The sequence below is a fragment of the Natator depressus genome, chromosome 8 (assembly GCF_965152275.1).
Source record: "Natator depressus isolate rNatDep1 chromosome 8, rNatDep2.hap1, whole genome shotgun sequence".
Classification (NCBI taxonomy): domain Eukaryota; kingdom Metazoa; phylum Chordata; order Testudines; family Cheloniidae; genus Natator; species Natator depressus.
This window is the reverse complement of record NC_134241.1, coordinates 15,298,101-15,322,590: the sequence shown is the minus strand read 5'-3', so window position 1 is coordinate 15,322,590 and position 24,490 is coordinate 15,298,101. Positions and strand designations below refer to the sequence as shown.

Here is a 24,490-nt window from a genome sequence, read left to right as displayed (position 1 = left end):
TAGGGGTCCCCCCCCCCCCAGAATTGCATGCAGCTGATCATAGAAGCTGCATGTATGGGGCTCTGACCCGGAGCAACTGTTTGCCTCCTTTGTCTTTTGGTAGGCTTGCCTGAGCTCCTTAACTTTCACACGGCACTGCTGTGTGTCCCCGTTGTAGCCTCTCTCCACCACGCCCTGTGCGATTTTGGCATATATATTAGCATTTCTTCTTTTTGATTGGAGTTCGGCCTGCACAGATTCTTCTCCCCATACAGCAATCAGATCCAGTGTCTCCCTTTTGGTCCATGCTGGAGCTTGTTTGCGATTCTGGGGGACTGCATGGTCTTCTGTTCTGCTGAGCTTGCCACACTGACCAAACAGGAAATGAAAGTCAAAATTTCCCAGGGCTTTTCCTGTGTACCTGGCTAGTGCATTGGAGTTCAAAGTGCTGTCCAGAGCAGTCACACTGGAGCACTCTGGGATAGCTCCCGGAGGCCAATACCATTGAATTGCGTCTGTACTACACCAAATTCGACCCAGCAAAGTCGATTTTAGCGCTACTCCCCTCGCCGGGGAGAATTACAGAAGTCGATTTTAAGAGCCCTTTAGGTTGATGGAACGGGGTTGGTTGTGTAGACGCATTTATTTTAAAATCAACCTAACGTGGCTAAATTCGACCTAACTCCGTAGTGTAGACCAGGACTAACTGACCTCCATATTTGGGGTCGGGAAGGAATTTTCTACCAAGTCAGATTGGCAGGGACCCTGGGAGTTTTTTGCTTTTTTCTGCAGCACGGGACACAGGTCACTTGCAGGTTTAAATTCGAGTAAATGGTGGACTCTCTGTAACATGAAATCTTTAAATCATGATTTGGGGACTTCCGTAACATGCAGGAGTCAGACTAGATGATCATGATGGTCCTTTCTGGCCTGGAAATATGAGTCTATGTAACTAACAGTATTGCCAAAGTCAAATGTTAAAAAACTATGTGTCAGGACCCCCAAAATCATGACATTGGCTTAAAAATCCTGGGATATTTTAAAAAATAATATATTTTGATTTTTTTTATTTCCCTTCTGGTTTCCAGCTTTTCTCTGCCAATATGAGGGCTAGAAACTTACTTAAAACAAGACAAAAAACACAAGCAAACCCTGAGATTCTCATGCAATCTCTTGGTTCCAGCAGCTGTAGCTTTAAGTAAAATACCAAATACCACAAGACTCATGATAACATCAGGAGAGCTAGCAACACTGTTAAAAGAAAGCCCTGAGCTCCTTGAGCCAAGGAAATGGGAAATTTCTTACCTAATATTTACCTTTTTTGCTAGTAGCATCTCTCACAATTCTGTGACATAAAAGCTGTTTTCACTCTTCTCTGCAGTTCTGGAGGGGGTTGTGTTGTAGTGGAGCCCATGCTTGCCATGTCTCCTGCTCTACCTTCCCATCAGAAGCATTATTCCAGAGCTCCTAGAATATGATTGGAATCAATAACCTCAATGCTAATCAGTAAAATTATGCAGTAGGCTAGCTGGCCCACATACTGTAGACATAAAAAATTAAAATGTCCCTTGGCTAACGAAGCCACACCAGGGAAGGAAGAATTGTGGGAGACACTGCTAGCAGAAAGGAAATTATCGAATAAGAAATTTCCCACTCTGCAGCCCAGATGCCACAATTCTGTGACATATGGGAAGTAGCAAAAGCACTCAACATTAAATAGGGATGGGGAATGAAACAGACAAATAGAGAAGACTTTCCTTGAAAGTAAATGCCTGATTTGGCAGTTATTTTTGGATCAGTGGAGGCACCGCCTTCCTTCCGAAGTAAGCTATTGTAGAAGATAGAAAATCCACCCTGTAATGTTTAATAAAAGGTGTTGATAGAGGACCAAGCTGCTGCACTGCAGATTTCCTCAGTTGCAGCACAAGGTCCTTCTGCCCAAGTCACCAGAGGTCATGTAGAATGCACCTCAATACCTTCAAGAATAGGTTCACTTGATGCTTTGTGTGCCTCCACAATGCATAACTTAATCCATCTGGCCAGCATAGTTTGGATGCCTGAAAACCTGGGCACTTTGGGTGAAAGGACTCAAACAAGGAGCCAGATCTTCTAATCAATTCAGTGTGCTTGAGGTAGATCTTTAATACATTCATCCAGATCGTGTGATATCTTTTCAATAGGATGCTGTGAATTTGGACAGAACAATGGGAGGACCACTGTTCTCTTTGGTAAGAAAAATTCTGGAGTCCTTAAGAACCATCTTGTCATCACAGAACCCACAATAGGGTTCTTGCATGGATAGAGCTGCTAATTCCAAGACTTGTCTAGCAGATGTGATTGTGACCAAGTAGCAGGTGTTGACCGATAGATAGATAGAATGGTGTGACCATTGTTAATGGTTCAAAGGGGTGGGTGGTCAGAGCTGCTAGTAGCAGTGGTAGATCCCACTTTGGAAAGATTGGTCTGACTATAAGTCTAGCCAGTTTGAGCAAGCTGAGAAATCTTGAGACTTAAGTATTTTGCCTAAAACTCCCAAGGACCCTACTTGTAAGATAGGCAGGGACTATCCTGTGACCAACATCTGATGCGCTATGGTACTGGGCTGAAGTCCCCTGCCCGTACCATCCTAAAGAGAAATCAGAACAGCTGGAATTCCAGGATCCTTCAGATGTCAGTGAAGGATGTCAAGGCTCACTGTTAGATGCAATGAGGATTTCAACACCAAGTCTGCCAGGTCTAAAAACCATTCTTTCCTTGGCCACGTGAAACTATCAATCCGGCTCCATCCAAGCTAGAATGGTTTACTTTTCCCATGGCTAGTATCAAAGGAAATCCTAAACCTCAAATGCTAGTAAACGAGGTAGGGGCCAGAGAATGCTTAGTGTGTCAGTGAAAACTGACAGACTGGCAACGAGATACACAGAGACAGAGCCACAGATACTGTGAGCAGGATAGGCTGCTTCTCCCTGCCAGTGATGGATTTAACAAAGCTAAAGGGAACTTAATAGCTAGCAAGGAAAGTTTAAGATGTCAGTGACACCCATGCATGTAGTTCTTTTCTTGTTTTTGCCCTTTGCTCTACCTGCTTTGTGCATTTGAGGGATAAATAAATAGTGCTTTGTTCTGAAGATGCTGTTTCTGTGTCACTGCAAATGTAGATGGTCACAGGCTCCCAAAGGGAAATTCTTATCAGTGCCACAACTAAGTTGGGCCTGTCTAGTTAACACAGTGGGGAACCAGGTGTGCTGGGATGTAGCCCAGAAAACCAGTGTAAGTGTGTTTGGACTATGGAGGTTCACCCACAGTGAGGTGCAGGAAGCCAGGCCTGTCTCCTAAAGGGTGCACTCAAGCGCAACTAAAGCGGTCAAAGGCACGTTCACTCCATAGCTGTGACACAACCAGAACACAATCTGTAACAAATTGACGATTTTCTTTAAAGGGAGATTTAACAGATTTTTTAACATTTTAACAGATAAAGCACAAGATGAGGGACTAGTTGGTGTCTGCGACAGACCATCAAATCATGAGAGGACAAGATGACCAGCTTCTTAGGCATCTATCTATAATATGTAGGGAAAAAAGCTGTGTTATCTTAGGGGACTTCAATCTAACATATACTGCCAGTCTCATGCTGCCAGTATTAAAACAACCTTGGAATTTCTAAAAATTATAGATGACAATTTCCTCACTGAAAGAGCATTGCCTCCAATATGGGGAAATTCTACACTAGACCTTATTCTGACTGATAGAGGGGAATTAATCAAAGAATTAAAATGAGTGGTTACTTATGTGAGAGACAAGATAGTATCTTTTATTGGACCACTTTCTGTTGGTGAAAGAGACAAGCTTTCAAACTACATAGACTGGAAGAAGAGCTCTGTATGGCTTAAAAGCTTGCCTCTCTGACCAACAGAAGTTGGTCCAATAAAATAGATTACCTCACCCACCTCATCTCTCTATTATCCTGAGACCAACACGGCCATAACAACACTGCATACATGGTTACTTACACGTAAGTGATCGTGACTTGATCACATTTGTTATGTGCAAACAGGATAAAGCCCAAACCAGCACTACATATACTTAACGCTTTAAAAGAGCAAATTTCTCAAAACCTGAAAACAATTATGACCAAAGAAGCATTTAAATAGAGTAATGTGAATGATAATTGGGAACTGTTTAAGAACATTTTGCTAGATGCCCAAAAAGCCACAATAACACAACTGAGAAAGAAGACTTCACTGATTATAAACCCAACCTGGCTTAGAGGAGAAGTGAAAACAGCTACAAAAAAAAAAAATCAAACAATATGTAACAAATGGAAAAAGGGGAAAGTTGATAGCAATGGATATAAATTAGAAACTAGGAACTGTAGAAATTGATATGGGAAACAAAAAGGCAGAAGGAAAAAATCTATGAATAGCAGAGTTAAGGATAATGAGGAAGTTTTTAAAGTATATTAAGAACTAAAGAAATCTCAACAATGGAATTGGTTCATTACTATTTGGAAATGGTAGAATCGTCAATAATAATGCAGAAAAGGAAGAAGCGTTAAATAAATATTTCTGTTCCGTAGTTGGGGGGAAAACAGATGATGTATTCATATCATGATGATGATAAAGAAACACTTTCCATTCCAACAGTAACTCAGGAGGCTATTAAACAGCAACTATTAAAATTAGACCAGGAGTCTGTGGACAACAGGTTGAAAACCACTGAGTTAGACAGACACTTTAAAATAAGCAGCTCTTGATAACTTCCATCCAAGAATTTTAAAAGAGCTAGCAGAGGAGCTCTCTGGACCGTTAATGAGTTTCAGGAAGACTGGAACACCAGAGACGTTCCAAAGAACTGGAACAAAGTTAATGTGCCAGTATTTTAAAAAAATTAATGGACTCAGCTTGACAATGATCCTGGGCAAAATAACGAACAACTAATATATCATTCAATTAATAAAGAACTAAAGACGGGTAATACAATTAATGTCAATCAACACAAGTTTATAGAAACAGGTCTTGTCACAGTAACTGGACATTTTTGATGAGATTGCAAGTTTGGGTGATAACGGTAGAGTGCTGATGTAATATACTTAGATTTCTGCAAAGCATTAGACTTGGTACTGGCATGATATTTTGATTAAGAAATTAGAACAATACAAAATCAACATCAAACATAAATGTAATAAAACCAGGCGAACTAAGAGGTCTCAAAATGTCATCATAAATGGGGAAATGTCATCAAACAGATGGGGTTCCAGGGGGTTCAGTTCTTGGCCCTACACTATTTAAGATTTATCAGTGACCTGGAAGAAAACATAAAATCATTACTGATAAAGTCTGTGTATGACACAAAGATTGGGGGAGTGGTAAATAATAAAGAGGAGAGGTCACGGATACAGAGTGGTATGGGTCACTTGATAAAATGGGTGCAAGCAAACAACGTGCATTTCAGTAAGGCCAAATGTAAAGTTATACACATAGGAACATAAAACTCAGGCCATGATGGAGGACTTTATCCTGGGAAGCTGCAACTCTGAAAAAGACTGTCACGGTGGATAATCCTATAAACATGAGCTCCCAGTGAGATGTTGAGGCCAAAAGGACTAATTTGATCCTGGGATGCATAAACAAGGGGATCTCAAGTAGGAATAGAGAGATAATTTTACCTGTATTTTGGCACTGGTACAACTACTACTAGAATACCGTGTCCAATTCTGAAGGATGTTGAAAAATTAGAGGGTTCAGAGAAGAGCCACAAAATTGACTGAGACATTGGAAAACATGCTTTATAGTGAAGGTCTTGAATAATTCAATCTATTTAGGTTTCAGAGTGGTAGTGGTGTTAGTCTGTATCAGCAAAAACGAGGAGTCCTTGTGGCACCTTAGAGACTAACAAATTTATTTGGGCATAAGCTTTCGTAGGTTAGAACCAACATCATCAGCTGCATGGAGTGGAAAATACAGGAGCAGGTATAAATACATGAAAAGATAAGAGTTGCCTTACCAAGCGTGAGGTCAGTCTAATGAGACAATTTAATTGACAGCAGGATACCAAGGGAGGAAAAATAACTTTTGAAGTGGTAACGAGAGTGGCCCATTTCAGACAGTTGACAAGAAGGTGTGAGCAACAGTAGGGGGAAATTAGTATTGGGGAAATTAGATTTAGAAGATTAAAGGGGTGACTTGATCATAGTCCCATACGTGGGGAATGGAAATATGATAGTAGAAGGTTCTTCAATCTTGCAGACAAACATACAATGTGATCCAGTAGCTGGAAGCTAAAGCTAGACAAATTTTGACTAGAAATAAGGTGCAAATTTTTAACAGTGAGGGTAATTAACATTGGAATAATTTAGTGAAGGTTGTGGTGGATTCTCCATCACTGCAAATTTAAATCAAGATTGGATGTTTTTCTAAACAATATTCTCAAGTTCAAACAGGATTTAATTCGGGGAACTCCTATGGCCTGTGTTATCAGGAAGTCAGACTAGATGATCACAACAATCCCTTCTAGCCTTGTAATTTATTAATCTCTAATTGCATTAAGGTTAATTAATATATCATATCATTCAGCTATCTTAATGAGGTGCTCGAGTGTTCTGACAGTTTTGGAAGAACTCTTCTGTTGGCCTGAGCTGAAAAGTAAGGCTTAGTATCTGCAGTCTCAAACAATGACACTGGACTGGCTCCAGATCCCACATGTGGAGGGCATTGCCGTTAGTAATGAATGAGGAGAGAAGCTGTATAGTAGAACTGTCTGGAGTGGGCCTCTGCAGTCCAAGGCCAGAACCAAATGTGGCATCTGTTTGGTGCCCTGGCTCTGCTATTGCCTGAGGGGAGTGGGAGGCAGAAGAGTGGCAGATGCAGGTGGATGAGGCCACCACGCTGCCAATTACCCAATCCAGGAGAAAAGGAAGAAAAAAAAGTTATAAATTGCTTGCTAATTCCTAAAAACTAAACGTTGCCATAGGAAATGGTTGGGAGCAAAGAAAACTGCCACTAACTGCTGCCCTAGAGGCAGAAGTTCTGGAGGGAAGCTGGAGAAAGGGATGTGCCCAGCACAGACTATGCTGCAGGCTACACGAGCTGCAGCCGGTCCGTTTCCAGACCATGCCAAGGAAACATCTATACATGCTTGTGCTCCACACCCTTCACGTCCTCACCCTTGTGTCCCGCCCCGACACAAAGTGGCAGGACCTCCTGCCACCTCTAGAGGGTGAAGAGCCCCAGTGGGCCGGCCTATATTCCATCTTGGTCCCGAGGCCCACCAGGGATATCAGTTGGCGGCTCCTTCACAGGGCCGTGAGCATGGGCGTGTACTTGGCGCGGTTCACCCCAATCCCGGACACCTGCCCCTTTTGCGGCATGAGGGAAACCCTGGCGCACGTCTGCCTGGAGTGCGCCAGGCTGCAGCCCCTGTTCCAGCTCCTCACGAATATTTTGTTAAGATTTTGGTTGCACTTTTCCCCTCACCTCCTTCTCTAGTCACTCCCTGTCCGTGGCCCCACTAAGTCACGGGACCTCCTGGTCAACCTCCTTCTGGCCCTGGCTAAAGTGGCCATCTATAAAACCAGGGTGAGGAGGTTGGCCGATGGAGTCTCCTGTGACTGTGGGGCCTATTTCCGATCCTCCGTCCATTCATGCCTCCGGGGAGAGTTCCTCTGGGCGGCGTCCACTGACTCCCTTGACGCCTTTGAGGAGCAGTGGGCGCTGTCCAGGGTTCTCTGCTCGGTGTCCCCATCCGGTTCCCTTCGTTTGACCCTTTGACCGCACTCCTGTCCCTGTTGTTCATTAGTTGTCCCCCGTAATTATTTGGTTTTCCAGGTCCTGTGGATCCTCCTCTTAGGCTGGGGGGGGGGGATCCTTTAGCAGTGGGCGGGCGAAGCCTGGATCCCAATAAGACAGACTATGCTGCAGCACTGAACCATCTCCAGAAATGCAGAGAAGGGGAGCAGTACATACATCACAGAGATGTTGGGTTGTAGAAATGAACTGTCTAGTGGCCTGAGACAAACACTGTTCTTTTTGGATCAGACAGTCCTGAGCTCCCTGTGTCAAGACATGAAATCGTAGGGGAAATCTGACAAGTAGCTCCAACACAAAAGTATCCTGGGGATGGCTAGTTGTTCTGGTTTTAATGGCACCCACTTGCCTTTTCTGGAGACATAGGGTGTGCGTATTGTGAGGGGGAGGGTGGGAAGGTAGCAGAGCTTGAGCATGATGCACTGCTGCTGGTGATCTCTACATATTCTAACTTATGCCAGGGGCCCTGACAACAGGGGCTGACTTTTAGTTTTCCCTGAGGCACAGTCAAACAGCTGTGGCTGGTGTGTGCTGAGCACCCACTGTTTTTTTTTTATGTGGGTGCTTGAGCCCCAGAGCACCCACAGAGTCAGCGCCTATGGCCCAGACTCTCTGCACCCTGCCCCACCCTGCCAAGGACATTTGCCTTGTGTTTGTATGTTTGGGGAGTTGTTTTTGTTGGGTTTTCTGTTGTTTTTTCCCCAAACACCTTTAGATTTGTGGGTGACACTACTGCTTTTTCATGATGAGAAGCTCTCTTTAGAGATTATAAGGCATTCCCCCTTCTTCTCTGTCCACAAGGGACTTGGAGAGGAGATGCAAGGAACTCTTGAATAGGACTTAGGTCAAACCATTACAGGAGGTTGTAGAGCAAGGTGGGTAGGGAATGCGTGCTTCCTTCACAGAGGTTAATGCTTACTTAAGAACCTGAGTGAATATTAGAGACCTTGTTACTACTGGAAATGGGGAAAAGGTTTGGGGAGGAAGGTACTTTTTCTTTTCTCTGCAGCTCAACTGGTGGAAATGAATAGCGTGGCCATGCTAACACCCATTTATCCAATAGGACAATGGATCAAGGTTGGCTGAAATGGGAAAGGCAGCTCCCAAAGGTAGTGGCAGGCTTTGGGTTGGCTCCAGTGTTGTCAGCCTTGTGAGCAAAATGGCATCCTCTGCCAAGGTTGATACCTTTATGGTTTCTGGTAGGCAGATGGTATGAAAATCCCTAACAGTAACATACTCCTCGAGACCTTCAGAGAATGGAGAGCACCATTCTTTTTGGTTCTTTTGCTAAAGAGCTCCAACTTCTCAAAGGGCAGGTGACTTGTATCTCTTTGGGTAACTCAGATGCTAACAACTAAGAGATTCATCTCATCATGATGGCCACAGCCATCAACTGTGCTGGGTGTGTCCATGGCCACCCACAGTGACATTCTAGCAACCATTTGGCACTCACGATTTCTTGCAACTCCTCCCTGTTGTTCTCCTGTCAGAGATCTCTAACAGCAAGGGAGTAACCCTCTCCCAGGTGAGAAATGTTATATTTTGCTAACAGGGCTTGATAGTTCTATCCCTGGAGCAGGCAGAAGTGTACTCTTTGTACCCACACAGATCTAATTTCTTTGCGACTTTGTCCGTAGGTGTACCTTGTGATGACATGTATTTTCTATTGGACTGTGAACACCACTGAAGATCCTGGAGTTGGTGGATGTACAAAAGTTCAAAGCCCTTCGGAGACATCTGGTAATTTTTCCCCATCTGTTTAGATAGAGGAAGAGAGTGGATGAATTCTGACAGAGTCCCTTAGCTGGCTCCAGTATGCCGCACTATGGGGAGGGAAATCCTGGCTGGAGTTATCAAACTTAAAAACCATCCCCAAAAGCACATGGGACTTCTCTCATATTACTACTATTTCAATGCCCAGAGTATCTGCAATGTCAGACAGAAGAATGCTTTGAAGTCACCAGCTCCTAGGGGAGGACCTGTTGTCACTGCCTCATCAGATGAGGCTGTACAATGATGCTGTTGGAGAATGGGATCTCCTCCTCTTCCTGGATGCGTGAAAGGGGCATCTGCTCCAGGGCACGTGCAATGATGGTCCCCAGTTAAGTCAGTTATAGCTAAGGTGGCATGGGGTACTGATTTGCTTGAGGCTGCTTGGCCCAGTGTCACTTATGCCCTGCCTGGGACAGAGATCTTATCAAGGGACTTGTGGCACTGTCCTTGGGGTTGCTCTCTGAAGGGAGGGGAAAGGCATCCCTGCTCAATGCAAGGAAGGAGTAAGCTAGCAAGAGTGAGGACAAATAAATCACTTCAAATGACAGTGCCATAGAGTAATGTGGCATCTGCACCAATTCTGGAGCTGGTTGCCACTCTGGAGTGGGGGATGCTGGAGTCTCTGAGGGAAGTAACTGAGCCTGTAATTGGCTCAGTCATCAGCACTAGTATCAGTGCCAGGCCTCCTTCATCCTCTGCCATATTCTCCCTGCTAGAGGACTTGGGAGGCTTAGTCCTTGAAGGAGTTATTTTTTACATCTTCCTTGTGGGATGATCCCATGTGCTGTTTGGAGCTACCTTTATGGTCTGTGCAGGTTTGTCTCTCGCACTGCCTTTCCGTATCAGTGGCATAGGTGCCAGGTCCATTATTGAGGTAGTCTGTGTCAAGGTTGTTAGTGATTAGGACACTGGTGCCGAGGTTGTCAGGGTTGACATTGATTGTGCAGGTGTTAACTATGTCCTCTTTATTTCCTTACTTTCACTGCCTGATCCCAGGATATGGTGTCTGCTTGGGGGAGTACTGACTGATGCTTGCTCATAGACTTTAAGGTCAGAAGGGACCATTATGATCATCTAGTCTGACCTCCTGCAGGTCAACGCAGGCCATAGAATCTCACCCACACACTCCTGTAAAACCCCTGACCTACGTCTGAGCTACTGAAGTCTTCAACTCATGGTTTAAAGACTTCAAGGTGCAGAGAATCCTCCAGTAAGTGACCCATGCCCCACGCTGCAGAGGAAAGTGAAAAACCCCCAGGGCCTCTGCCAATCTGCTCTTTTGGTTCCACCTTGGTTGACATTTACTTTGGGTCTGAAGCGGACAACTGCTCAAGCATGCCCACATTGGTTCCTTGAGCACGTGTAACTTGACTTGAATGTCCCTGATGTGAAGGTTCTGGAGAAAAACAACCTGCACACGAAACACCTGTCCAGGATATGGCTCTCTCCAGGCAGAAGAGTCACAGGTTGTATCAATGACTGAGCAGGGATGAGTCCATCACAGGATGGGCAGGATTTGAACTCTGATGGTTTAGTGTCAACCATGTTGGCATACAGTATCTTGCCCTCCTATTTAAGGGTGGGTAGGTGGGTGTGTCCATCCGCCCGTCCCTCCTTTTGGGGAGGAATGGGGGACATCCAATCAAAGAAAACATGGAAGAAGGGTGAAGATAAATTTTCTTCAGCAATTTAACTGAAAAAAGACAACTTTGAAGCTCTGAAAAGTAGAAAATTGGAGACTTGCTGGGTTCCATCTTGCTATCATAGGCAGTTAGAAGGAATTGAGGGATGGTGGGACACTCCGCCCTTTATGCGGCACAGGGCACGTACACAGCCCTAAAAGACACTGCTATTCAAAAGAATCTGACCTTGCATGCATGAGACATGCGCACCTACGGAGGAATCCATGCTGACACATACTTGAAGAACATGCCTTTATTTATATTTTTAAAGCACCAGGTACATTTATAGTGCTTTCTAAGCATTTTGTAATAATTCAAAATCCTCCATATTTTTGTATCTACATTTAAAACAAGCACAGAAATGTGTATATTTTAGATTTTTTTAAAGATGCAGAGTTTAACAGTACAATAGTTTGACACTACTTAACTAGAATTTAAACATTAAGCTATATTTTTTTTCAGTGTCAGAAAATATAGTTCCTTTCTTCATATCCAGTAACTTAACTTTTGCTGTGTTACTGAGTCATCCTACAATACAAAATTACTTCAAAGTTCTAATGAACATAGGAACCTAAGGAACTGATACTGCACTTCACAATCTCAGAACATTGGTCAATGTTCTTTTTTATCCTGTAGAATTTCTCCACATATTCAGAACGGCCCAAAAGCTCCACAAAATCTTCATCATGTGTTATGACAAGAAGCTGAAAGTTGCGCTGTTGCGAGCGGCTTTTTATTATCCTATGAAAGAGTTGAAGTTTAGGACACTTTTAAGGAAGTTGCATACTAACTTTACATAACTTGCAAATACACAAAATAAAAAACTCTAAAACAACATTAATGCAATATTCTAATCAATACTGTATTCAATAAAAAAGGTATCATCCTAATTATTATCTCTTCATTTTTAATTTAATTTTTCATATATAAGAAAATGTGATTAACGATTTGGGCAAAAACAGGAATCTATTGGAAACAAATGCAGGCTCTCCTCCTGTCATCTAATGAAGTTGCCCATTAGTAAAATGCTTCACAGTTCATAATCTTAGGCTCTGAGTATCAAGGATGTAGTGAACTCTTAGCAAAGATAAAATAATAAAGAGCTGTGACCCATATTAACTGCATGACTAAAAAGCTCTTCACTGTTCCTGTGGTAGCCCTAATGTGGATGCACCAAGACAAGGAGCATAAACTGTCAAACAACCTAACAGCTAACGGTCATGTTATTTCTTGGCTATGTGTAAAATGAAAGAAAACTGATACAATTCTTCTCTTCTCTTCCAAAGAAAGAAGCAGGAATCTAAAGCTTTTCCTGCCCAAAATATGGTAAGAGGTGTACAGAATTAGCAAGCCATTGGGCAAGATTTAAAAAAAAAAAAAAAAATTCTAACCAGTGGCAAAACTACTGCAAATGCTGGACCTGATTCTGTTCTTACTTAAAACTCTATAGGTCAATGAAGACACAGTAGTGTAAAACCAAATCTATTTATAACAAAGAATCCACCTTGCTCAAGTCTATTAAAACTCAGAAGATATCCATCCCAAAAGACTCCCAATGAAAGCTGAAGTCACTTACTCCACCAGAGCATGTGCAAGAGACTCAATGTTCTCTCGATCAAGATTGGTGGTAGGTTCATCCAGTGCAAGAATGCCACAGTTGAGACAGAATGTTTCTGCCAGAGCAAGACGAATAATGAGGGAAGCAAGCACCTGAAAGAAAATAAAAACTCACTCTTCAGCATGTTATTAGAAAGCACTGATGTACATAACTGTTCAATTTATAACACCAAGAAAAACCAGCAGCAGGCCTTAGAGTTAAAAGACAACAAGCCAGATGTTTGTAAATGTCCATTAACAGATTCATTCACTGTTAACAGACAGAACAAAATGAAAAAATTCTAATCTAAATCTAAATTAATTCAAAAAAGCTATGCTAAAAGAATGTTGTGAAGGTTGGAAAGTGGAGTACTTAAAACTTAGGAAATAACAGAATTAAGTATATCTCAGGAAACTTAATTCCATGTGTATGTAAGAATGCATTAAGATACAGTCTTGAATTAGGTGATTACACTTATTTTGATCCATTCTCACACCTTTTGACACTGGATGGTTGAGATCTGTTTGTATATCTTAGTGGACCTGGCCCCTTTTTGGACAACTGAACCACTGAATTATTTTTCTGAAGTTGAGACACTTGAATTGCCACTACTCAGGCTGATACTATGTTACTAAACCTGATTGATTAGGTTCTCATGTGACCTTATGACCAAGTAAAAATTATAAACACATAATGGGAATTGTAGCAGGGGTATACTCTACTAAATGATGCTTTCCAGTGACCACAGATGTAGGCATATTTCCTGATGAACTAGTTCTCAGAAAATGTCTAAGGAGAAAAACAAATGAACACGTTCCACTCATTTACAAAGGGCTCTCATGGAACATCCTAGGCTACTGCAACAGTATTTTTAGTTTTATCTTTACACTGCTGTCTGGCAAAAGTCTTAGATTTTCCTCAAAACGTAACATGTGGAATTTTTATTAAAAAAAAAAAAGGGACAGAATTGCTTTCAGCAAGAGATTAATTTGAGGGCATTCCCCGCACTAGCTTGATAACTGTATGCATCTTTTCATAGAATATCCTGTCAATGCATGAGTGCCATGGAGCAGCTAGACATATTTTGAATCACTCATTTTAATTTTGGGCCATTTTTTCCCCTTTCCTTATCTTCACTTCTAAAGATCCAGAATACGCCTATTCTCCCAAACATCCAAACCTCCCACAGACTTCTTGTCCCTCGAATGTGCATTTAAATAAAATGCCGTAATATACCTTTTGCCCAGCACTGCATCTCCCTCGCATGTCCAAAGCAGTATCTCCTTTTATCATGACTACTCTATAATTGTAGCTCCTCCTTTTATCAGATGCTGAAACATTTTCATCTGCATCAGAACGAATTTCTATATATTCGATATCTAATATGGGAAGAAAATGCAATTTCATTATAAAAACATGTTTTAAAACAATGGATTGAGACAGTGAGGTGGTAAAATGTACAATAGTTAAACAGAGTTGGGAAAGGAGAGAGAGTGTTACTGTAGGCAATATAATTATACAAAGAATATTCAGAACACTCGTGCCATCAGATGAATCTTTGACATTAGCAGGTTAATTTATACAAACAGGCAAAACTAAAGAAGCATGCTTAACCGGCACAAGTTTTTTCTTTGGAAGGATGTCTGAACTTTGGAAAATATGTGAAGAGAATGAATTACTTCCGATTAAACCAAACCATGGTTAACCACATAATTCTTTATTACTACTACAATCTGCTCAAAGTCTAAAGGGGGACAGATGCAGATTCTGAAGAATGGCACCTTCTCTATTTTGATATCTTAGCTTTTTATATTTTGAGTACACAGTTTTTATTATAGAACATTCTATACCTACTAGACAGCACCTGAAGACTGATATCGATAAACTAAAACTACAAAAAATAATGTACGTACCTTGCCCTCTGTAGGTGCTTCGCCAAAGATCACGAATGATTTTGTTGATTTCTTCCATTTTCATGCTGTGAAATGTCATTATTGCTCTAAGAAAGGGTGAAAAAAACAGTCCATTTGCTTTGGGTGTAACTGTGCACTGCGGCTGACTGCAAGCTCCTTGGAGCAAGAACCACTTTTCCTTCTATGTCTTCTAAGCAAATAGTTGGTACTCAAATGCTCTTTAAAATAGTAATTTATAGTCGTGAGTGTAGCAGAAATATCTATACAATAAATACATTACAAACAAGTAAATATTCCCTCTCTTACGCAACCTCTTATTTTTTAATGTTAATATATTTTCATCTTGAGAGATGTTGGAGCAATGGAAGCAAAATTGTTTGTCTGCTCTTCTTAGGGCTTGTCTACATGGCAATTTACTGCCTGGCAATCCAGGATGTGAATCTACAGCGCATCAGCTTGCCACGCAGCAGTACATTAAGCCACCACATTCTGGGACTTTTACTGCACTGTGGCTGTGTTCACATGAGATGGTACCACATGGCAAACTAGTAATACTGTAGCTTGACATCCTCACTTGAAGTGCAGTAACTTCCCATGTAGGCAAACTCTTACATGTGCATTCATTCACTGAAGAACAGGACTACTAACAACTTGTAATATAATCATAATTCACACGTAAAATCTACATTTCAAATCTTTACCAAAAAAATTAAAGGTTCCCCAAACCTGCAGTGACTACAAAGCAACTGTGATTAAGTTACATTAGGGTTAGTAAGTTATGGTTAGCGTTAAAGTGGCAAAAATAAATTCAAAGTTATGGGTGCACCACATTTTAAAAAAAATCTCAGTTAACTTTCACAAAAATGACACCTGTTTAAGATTCCGAAAGTTATGAGCTATATAGACTTAGGCCCTGACCCTGGAAACTCTTATGCTGGTGACTATCTTTACATATGTAAGTACCCTCACTGAGTTCAATATATGAAGTTACTCAAGTGCATACATGTTTGCAGAATTGGTCTTTTTTGGTTTCTCCTTCAGAAAAATGAGATCACAACTATCATAAACAGAGATCTGAAAGAAACTTTCTATTCTAAATTTCTAGTTGCATTCCCTTTTGGTTACAGTGCTTGATGTCTGTCATTCTGGCAGACATACCATGTCTACAGCTCAGATTCTTAGAGGGGTAATTTTTTAAAAGGATGGTGCTAATTACAATTTTATTAAACAGACAAACTCTTTTGTTCTTTTAGTATGTTGCTAACATTTAGTTTTTATTTACTTTTTTAATGAAAGGAACAGAATGTTGACAGTACAGAAAAAAAATAGCACTGCCTTTCACCTTTATGACTGATTCTACAAAATGGTTCAGATTTTCAAAGAAATGCAGGGAATTTAGCTATTCATTTAAAATGAACAGAGATGTGTGGCTAAGTATCCTAGACTTTGAAAATCTCAATCAGTATTTCTAAATATTGAAGCACACAGGTAATTCTTATGCACTGATTTGCAAACCAACCAATACTTAGGCACAACAGGAAGGCAAAGGGATATCATCAAGGATGGTGGGCTTAAAAAATCCCAGAAAGACTTCTCAGCCATGTCTTGCTTCGCAGGCACACATATATATATATGCATGTGACAGAGTGTGCATATACATGTCGTTATACCTCCTGCCCCATTCTATCCATTTATTGCAGGTACTGAAATTTACCAAAGTCCTACTTTTGAAGCACTCAGATATTTATTGTATACAGCTTGCCTGTATACAAAAATGAAGCAGACTAGCAGAGTGGGGAATGACACCATGTGCAAACAGAACGGTATTTTAAGTCACATTTAGGGATCTGTCAGTCTTGCAAGTGAACCTTGTAATAATTTTGTCTTCCTTCACTAAAAATGTCCATCTTTATCAAATTTAAAAGCACAAATATGCCTTCATTTTTAAAAACACAAATAAAATAAAATCCTTTTAGAAGTGAACAAGATCTGGCAAGAGACTAATGGACATCATATAACATACCACAATCAAAGAACATCTGAAGCTTGGGCTACATTCAGTATGCACTGTAGAGTTTAAAATTATGGATCAGTCACTAGGCAAACTCGTAGGCACTGACTACAGTGGAATGAGCAAGCAACCCTATACCAACACATGATGGTTCACCATCCCTGCCTCTTTGCCCAGCCGAAGTGTATATTAAAAACGATAAAAACATGCAAATTAAAATAAAAATGAAAACATGGTTGCAATAGAAGAAAATTTTTTTAACTCAGTCATCTCCTTTTATTTTGACAAATTCTCATTCTTTTGGACAAGACTGGAAAATCACTAATGTTAGAGGGCCAAGAAAAATATTTAAAACTGGACAGATATTTGATTGTTTTGGTTTCTATCTCATAAGGATGGAGAAGCAAAGCTTGGCAGAACATTTTTTTAAAAAAAAAAACAGAGGTTCAATTTAGATATATGTTTCATACATTCATAAATTTTAAGGCCATGTTGGACCATTATGATAATCTAGTCTGATGTTATTAGTAAGGCTATGAAATGCCCAGATATTTAAATAGCAGGGAATGGAAGAGGTGAGATCTGAACTCCTGATCTTTTGGCTCCCAGAGCACTGAACCGTCCCCTAAACTAAACAGCATTTTTAAGGTACAGTCCCTTATAAATTCTAATAATTTTCCTCACAGAGAAAAGTTATAGTGCAATACTTCCCTGTGGCAACTCTTTTGACCAAACAACAATCTTTTCTGTCAAGGATTTCTTAATTCACACTATTATTTATTTGTTCTTATCTTTGTCTTGTCTTATAGTGTATTTTAAAACCTGAAGTAATTTCAGAGATTTTGCGAGTATCTATCTATCTTGGTGTTATATACTGTTGCCCATCAGCATAGTATCTGAGTACCTACAAAGTAAAACCAATGGCAAAAGCGAAGTCAATAGCAGATTTAATGTAATCTCTGACATGTTTCCCTTTTCAAGGCAAAACCTCTGCTTGGGGTAGGTGGATGGGTTTTTTCCTTTGGTTTTTTAAATATTAGTAGTTTCCTTTTTATTATTATTGTTGGTAGGAGTTTATTCGGTGGAAGGGAACATCAGATTAGTGAGCATCATTCTTATGGTGGGAAGGCTTTTTGTATTAATAGTCAAAAAGGATAAAAAATAAACTTGGGTCTTTGGTTGACATGTATATAGAAATGTGTGCTCTTTTTCTCCCTTTTAGCTAGAAAAAGAAAAATTTTTGCCCCTTTATTATTTTGAAGGGGTTAGGCTTCAAAAGTCAACTCAGGCACTCACTCTGCAGTCAAGAAGTCAAGTCAATAATATGTTGGGCTTTGCAGGTAGCAGGTATTGAGGGGAGATAGAGTAGTATCTTCTTGATTACAGAGTGCAGAGGACTCTTTCCTCCCTTCTGGCTCTACCAAGAATACTGTTTCAGTCATTTGGAAATGCTTAATTCTACTAATAAATTCCACCCACCTTGTTCTACAGTAGTAAAACTGACATAAGAACTTTATTAATCCTATATTTCATTTGAATCCCCCACCTAATAATATCAAACATATGTTTTTTATGTTGAATCATTTCTTTTTTTGACATTGAACCAAAGACCTGTAAGAAGTAAGCACTGAAGGAAAGATGCATTTTTTGAGTTGACCTTTAAACAGAAAGCAGTGCTCAACCTGGTGCTTTGCTATAATATCAGATAAGAACATGGAAATAGAAGTAGATTGCTGGCTCACGTCATTTGCATGAATGTTTCTTTTTTCCTTTTTTTAAACTGGGGCAATAAAATGTACTATTTTAAAAAACTATTTTTCCCACCTGCCCATCAACAGAAACATTCTCTACCTCTTGTTGGGATATACAAAATTCCCAATGCCATTAATAGGAATTGCTAAGCATGAATGTAGGAAAAAAACTTCAAAACATTCTCAAGGACTTAGGAATTTGTTACTCATCAATATTTATTACCAATCTTCAAATTTCAAAACAATAAAACTATGTAAAATCTTACAGCGAAACCTTGAGAACACAGAAGTGCACACAAAACCTTCCCAGCCTACATGTAGAGATTTCAAACTCTGACCATTAGAGGCAACATTTCTTCTCACTGATTATTGTAGATTACCAATAAGTGATGCTTATCTGTTTTTTCTTGAAATTACATGACTGGATTTCCTGTATTGCCTTAAACAGACACACAATAGAATCTATACTATGCAAGTGAGTTCTGAACTCTAAAAGGGAAACCTGCAGGGGAATTCCTGGAGAGCACGTCCATTTAGGTTGCAAGGTAAAAATTTAGTGTGCAAGGTTGCACACTAAATTTCAACATTCACTATTTAATGAATTTTGGAGAGGCTTATAGTGGAATATTAACAAATCTTTAACTGAAATTAATTTTTGTAGTAATAAAATTACTTCTATTACACTAATTTCATATTCTGAAAAAATTTACATGTAAAGAAAGTATACTTTCACTGAAAATCAACTTTTGAACACCGCAGAAAAAACACGAGGTAATATGTACTGAATACAACTGTAATAAATTTAAATTTTAATTCTTGTTCATCACAATATATAACCATCTCCGGTTAAGTCATTATCAATGGAGGACTAACCTTTATACATCTGCAGTGCATCCATAAAAGACTAATATAATTGTGATAATTTACTATAATATGTTAAGTAGCATAATATTAGCCCCAAACTGTGCTCTCTGTCTCTCTAAATCTTTGTAAAATACAGAAGACACTAAAGAATATTTGTTGTAGTTTAAATTCCATTGTAAAACAAACATGTAGAATACCTTTACTGATGAAAAATTGTAAGCCCAGTAGAAAGGAAAACTAGTTTATTGCTTTTAAAAAAAAAATTATGGAGGAAAAACAGTCCCCAACAGCTTGCTTTATCTTTACATTCATTTAACATAGGCCCTGGGCATGAAGCCATAAGCCCTTAGGAAACTCCAACTAGTACAGAATGCTTCATCACATCTCTTCAGGAGTATGGGCTACCACAAGCACATGTAACCTGTTCTCCACTCTCTATGCTGGTTTCCCATCGAATATCAACACCAACTTCTCAATCCTTATCTGCAAGGTGCTCAATAGCCTAGGCCAGCTGAGCGTATCAAAAAGATCAACTAAAGCTTTGGAACGAAGACTGCGATCAACAGTTCTGCTTCTTGGGGACAATGGAGCTTTCTACCACAAGAGAAAGATCTTCTGTGCAAGAGAAAAGTCTTTCTTGAGGAGGTCAATCTGAGACTTGAATGACAGGACGTAAGGACTCCCACAGGAAGTAAGGACCATCACAAACCTCACCACACTCTACTCTAAGTAGCACTTGTTCAATCTTTTCTTCTCTAACAGAAAACACAGCACGTACATTAAAAAACCCTCAAACCCCTCCAAGTCAAAACACTACACTGCACACACAATTCTCCACTTGGTATGAGACAGAGTTAGAGAGAGCAAAGCACTTGTGACAAATGCTAATCATATTGCTTAGTGCGTGACTAGAAGGTACTAAGATACTATGGTAATGAAGGTAGTACAAGAACTTATATAGAAAAGAAGAGGAAAAAATGGGTGTGATAACCAAATTCCACCGTGCTCATAACTGTTACTTTTGACTTTTTGTCTTTTGGGGCTAAATGAGAGAAAAACTGCAGAAAGAAATCCCTGATTATCCATAACACAGTTATACCTTGTGTATCTTTATTGAGTCGAAAGTTTACTCCCTCCCCATTCCCCCCATAAAAAAAACAGTGTGAGGCGTGCCAATGATCAGAGGGAGTGATAAGAAAATGAAAATTCTGTGCGACTCTCCTTATACAGTTTCCTAAAAAATTCCTTTATGTGGGAAAGGATCTATAGGAGAACAGGACAATCTGCATGGAGACCCTGTGTTTCCACACCACCTTTGGATCCTCCTCTGGTTCCCAGACAACTCTGCTGCTAGGGAACAGTGCTGCCTGGGTTACCTCTGCCTTTAGCTTCCCTGGGGAGCCCCATGAACGTGGGTTTCATAGCATGGAGAGAGTTCTACACAAAAGGCCAACAGAATGATCCCGTATTTATCGTTTAGGTTCAGCAAAACTGTCCAGTGAATGAATATAATGATATGAATCTTCTCCCATACCTCCTAACATGTACATCCAGACCCAAAGAGTTTCTCTAAAGAACTGGGAATGAAATGGGTCTGAGAGGGTTAGGAAGACAACTTTGTTATGACTTAACTGGTTCAGCTGGATTGCATACATGAAAATGGAGTGGATGACATGATGACAGATATACCTTAATTTCTGGGGACATTTTAATGGTTCCAATCTTGTGCAATGTGCTGAATTATTTTCTTCATTAATAAAATTTGTTTTAAGAAAATGCAGCTGTCTTCATCCTATCTTCTAGCTATAAAGAAGTTCCGGTTGCAAGTTTTCAGGATAAATATTATAGAACCATTTAAAAAGAAATACCTCATATTTCTATAGGAACTTTAAACTTAAATAACTGATTTTATATCAGGGAAAGAATCATGGTATTTTTCAAGAATGTCAAGAATTTTTAAGAATTAATTTACTCACTATTTTGAATTTATCCTAGAAAGCTTGAAATTGAAAGCTGTTTCCATACCAAAACTCTTCCCTTTCCTGTTGTGTTCACCAATGGTTTGTTATACACTGTTGTTCCTAAGTGTACTATATGAATAATTTATTTTTATTAAATTGAAGAATTTGCTTTGATCAAAACCTAACCAATTTTGACCCAGTCAACCTTGGGCTTGACAATGTCTTTTTAAAATTACATCTCGGGAGAAAAGAATATTGATCAGACTTTTTTTTCCCCAATAGCTACACATGATAAGTCAGCTTTAGTGGCATAGTTTGCACTGCAAAAGATAATATTGCATTTCAAAAATTATTTTAGTTTTAGGCTCATGAGAGAGGTGTGTTATGTTTCTAAGTGTAAAACAGTCTCTAAACGTTTAGGGAGTGTCATCATATTAAAATACTCACTTATCAAGTGCCTTGTAGTACATGTCTAGGTCCCTGTTTACCAGCTCTGTTGTTCTCATAACAATCATCATTTCTCTGTACTTTTCCTCAGCATCTTTGAACTGAGATTCTCGAAGCTCTTTCTTAAACCGAATGATCTCTTCCTCAAATCCATGCTGCCGACCTAATGCCAAACTGTGATTTCTTTTCAAATCCTCTATTTTCTCCTCCAGACGTTGTCGTTCGCTGTCAAGTAAGAGAGGAATCGAGGTATATTATGTGTTCTGCATTTAAGGCTTCATATACAAAGAAGTCTTTAAAAAACAGCCCTACTTCCCTATTTATGCCAGAAAGTAACATTTTGTATACAAACTTAAGTACTAGAAATTAATCCACCAGGCCTAAAGTATATTTATTGGTCTGAAAGTTGGAAGCGTACTATGGAAGTACATTTAATATTGGCAAAAAGTGAGAAAACATTTTTGATAAAATTTGTTTACAGAATAAATTTAAAGCCACTATCTAGTTAGAGAAAACAAATGACCAATGTTGGAGGCTGGAATGCTAGAAATATATAAAATAACTAGTCTGACATTATGGACCTAATTATTCATGCTGCTGCTCAGCAACAAGATTATTATTTTGATAATTTGTTAGGTGCCAATACTGCATTTGGCACTGTACTAACAAATATAAAAAATAGCTACTGCCCCAAAGAATACACAATCCCAAGGGATTAATACCAAAATTGCTGAAATCAATGGAAGATCTGCCATTGGCTTTAATGCAAGCAGGATTGAGCATGAAAAAAAGACATGAAGACAAGATATACTTGTCTGGAGAAGTGAATTAATTCCCCACCCATTGATTGGAATTATAATGGAAAAATCATTGAAACCATTCAATGTGCAGCAACAAGAAAGAGGGCAAAGATACTCTCCCTAGCTACATTTTTTAAAATGAGACAATCATACGTGACATTTTAAATTTCATATTACAAAACTATCGGAAAAGATGCACTGCTCATAAAATATTAAGCTGTATTAGACGTGTTATATAAAAGTGGTGGTATTGTTATTTTATAATTCTATCTGAAATGCTACTTGCAGGATTGGTTGCCACAGTAGTCACAAAGTATATATGATTACATTGGGGTTAGATCCTGCAAACACACGTGAGTGACTACTCGTATGAGGAGTCCCACCAACATCAAATGGACTTATGCACGTGTGTAACTTCACTCATGTAAGAAGTGTTTGTAGGATTGGACCTTTGGAGATTTTGTAAAGCAGCAGTCCTCAAAACTATGGTTTCTGGAATATTTGCTGATTAAAATAACAAAAATTTGCTGGCCTTCCTCTTAATTCCCACTACTAAATGACACACAAAAAGACAGGAAAATATTTAATGTACTTTTAATTAGCACCACTTTTTAATTTAAGCAATTAGCTTATGCTATAGTTGACACAGGGATTTTACGCAAGCATGAACTTGGAGGGGAAGTGGTCTGTGTGAGGGGAGGAAAGGTTGTCCATGAAACAATTCTCTGTTAAGATGTGATCAACTTCTTGAAAATGCCCGCTTAACATTTAAGATGTTATTTTTTTAAAAAAAAGATAAGATACCCCTACTTTTTCAGCTGTGGAACTTTCATTTCCCCCATCTCCTTCAAATTTTGCTTTCGTTCTTCTTCAACTTCTTTTAGCTCTTCATTTCTTTTTCTTAATGTAAGGTTATCCTCTAGCCATCTTTCCTGGATCTAAAGTCAAATAAAGTCAAGCGGTTTAACAGATTAATGCATTTTTCAAATTCCATGTTTTTACAAAAAACATAACTTTCCACAACTAAATGAAAGCTTTTGATTATTTTAATCAATGGCTCTGGACAGATAAGTCATCGGAGATGAAATTTTCCATGAACCATGTATGCCTCAAAATGCCTTTAGGCATTACAATGAATATTAATAATAAAATATCAGACATGCCAGTGGGATTTTTGCTTGCAAATAAATAAAATTTAGGTATCACAATAATACTTTATTCTGATTAAACACATAGCATAGTGGAAAAAATGGGATAAATCCAATCTCATGCTTGAGAATATACGTAGTATTTGTTAAATACACCATCAAAGAATTTCAAGTATTGAAAGAGCACAGGTACAAGCTAATAAACATGTTCAAGAGTGACTAGTTGCTTCTGATGCCTTGATTTCTGGGTATCCTTAAAGGGCCCTCCTACTCAGAAGGCTCTAGACACAAAATTACTAGTCACTTCTGAAAATGTAGGCTGTTAATTACACTATATACTTAACACTTTTGGACTACCACGTAAACTGAACATTACAGACCCCGCTTTTCAAGAATGCATCTACTTTAGAATGTGTAAATCTTGCAATTTTTTGGGCTGATACATGGTAATTATTCTCACTAAGGTCCTGATCAGGCAAATTGATCTATGTGGGAAGACCCTTGTGCCAGCGAAGGTCACTCCTGAGTCACTGCAGTTCTGCCTAGGTGCTAGGGACCACCTGCCTGGACCCACCTACAAGATCAAGGCCTAACCATTCAGTATATGCTCTATCATAAACCAAGATGAGTCGGAACCTACCTTCTGAGTATCAATGTCTTGTCTAATTGTTCCCATTTCTTTATTTATTTTTTCTTTCTGTTTCTCACAGTCAGCTAGTTGAGTTTTTACTTCATCAAGTTCAGACTCTTTTTGCTACACAA

General features: G+C 39.5%; 1 protein-coding gene across 2 annotated transcripts in view; it reads right to left on the bottom strand.

Annotated features, from left to right (window-relative positions):
• Positions 1–11,552: 11,552 nt before the first annotated feature.
• The window catches only part of RAD50 (RAD50 double strand break repair protein), a 40,569-nt gene continuing 27,631 nt past the window's right edge, over positions 11,553–24,490 (bottom strand). Inside the window, exons 20-26 of one of the 2 annotated variants that reach the window (XM_074960486.1) lie at positions 24,369–24,482; positions 23,391–23,518; positions 21,781–22,005; positions 14,747–14,832; positions 14,070–14,212; positions 12,813–12,946; positions 11,553–11,977 (exon numbers count right to left, since the gene is read on the bottom strand). In XM_074960486.1, the coding sequence (XP_074816587.1) occupies positions 11,791–11,977; positions 12,813–12,946; positions 14,070–14,212; positions 14,747–14,832; positions 21,781–22,005; positions 23,391–23,518; positions 24,369–24,482 (1,017 nt within the window). In that variant the 3' untranslated portion in view covers positions 11,553–11,790. The remainder of the gene's footprint in view (positions 11,978–12,812; positions 12,947–14,069; positions 14,213–14,746; positions 14,833–21,780; positions 22,006–23,390; positions 23,519–24,368; positions 24,483–24,490) is intronic. The other variant, XM_074960487.1, reaches the window with a different exon arrangement.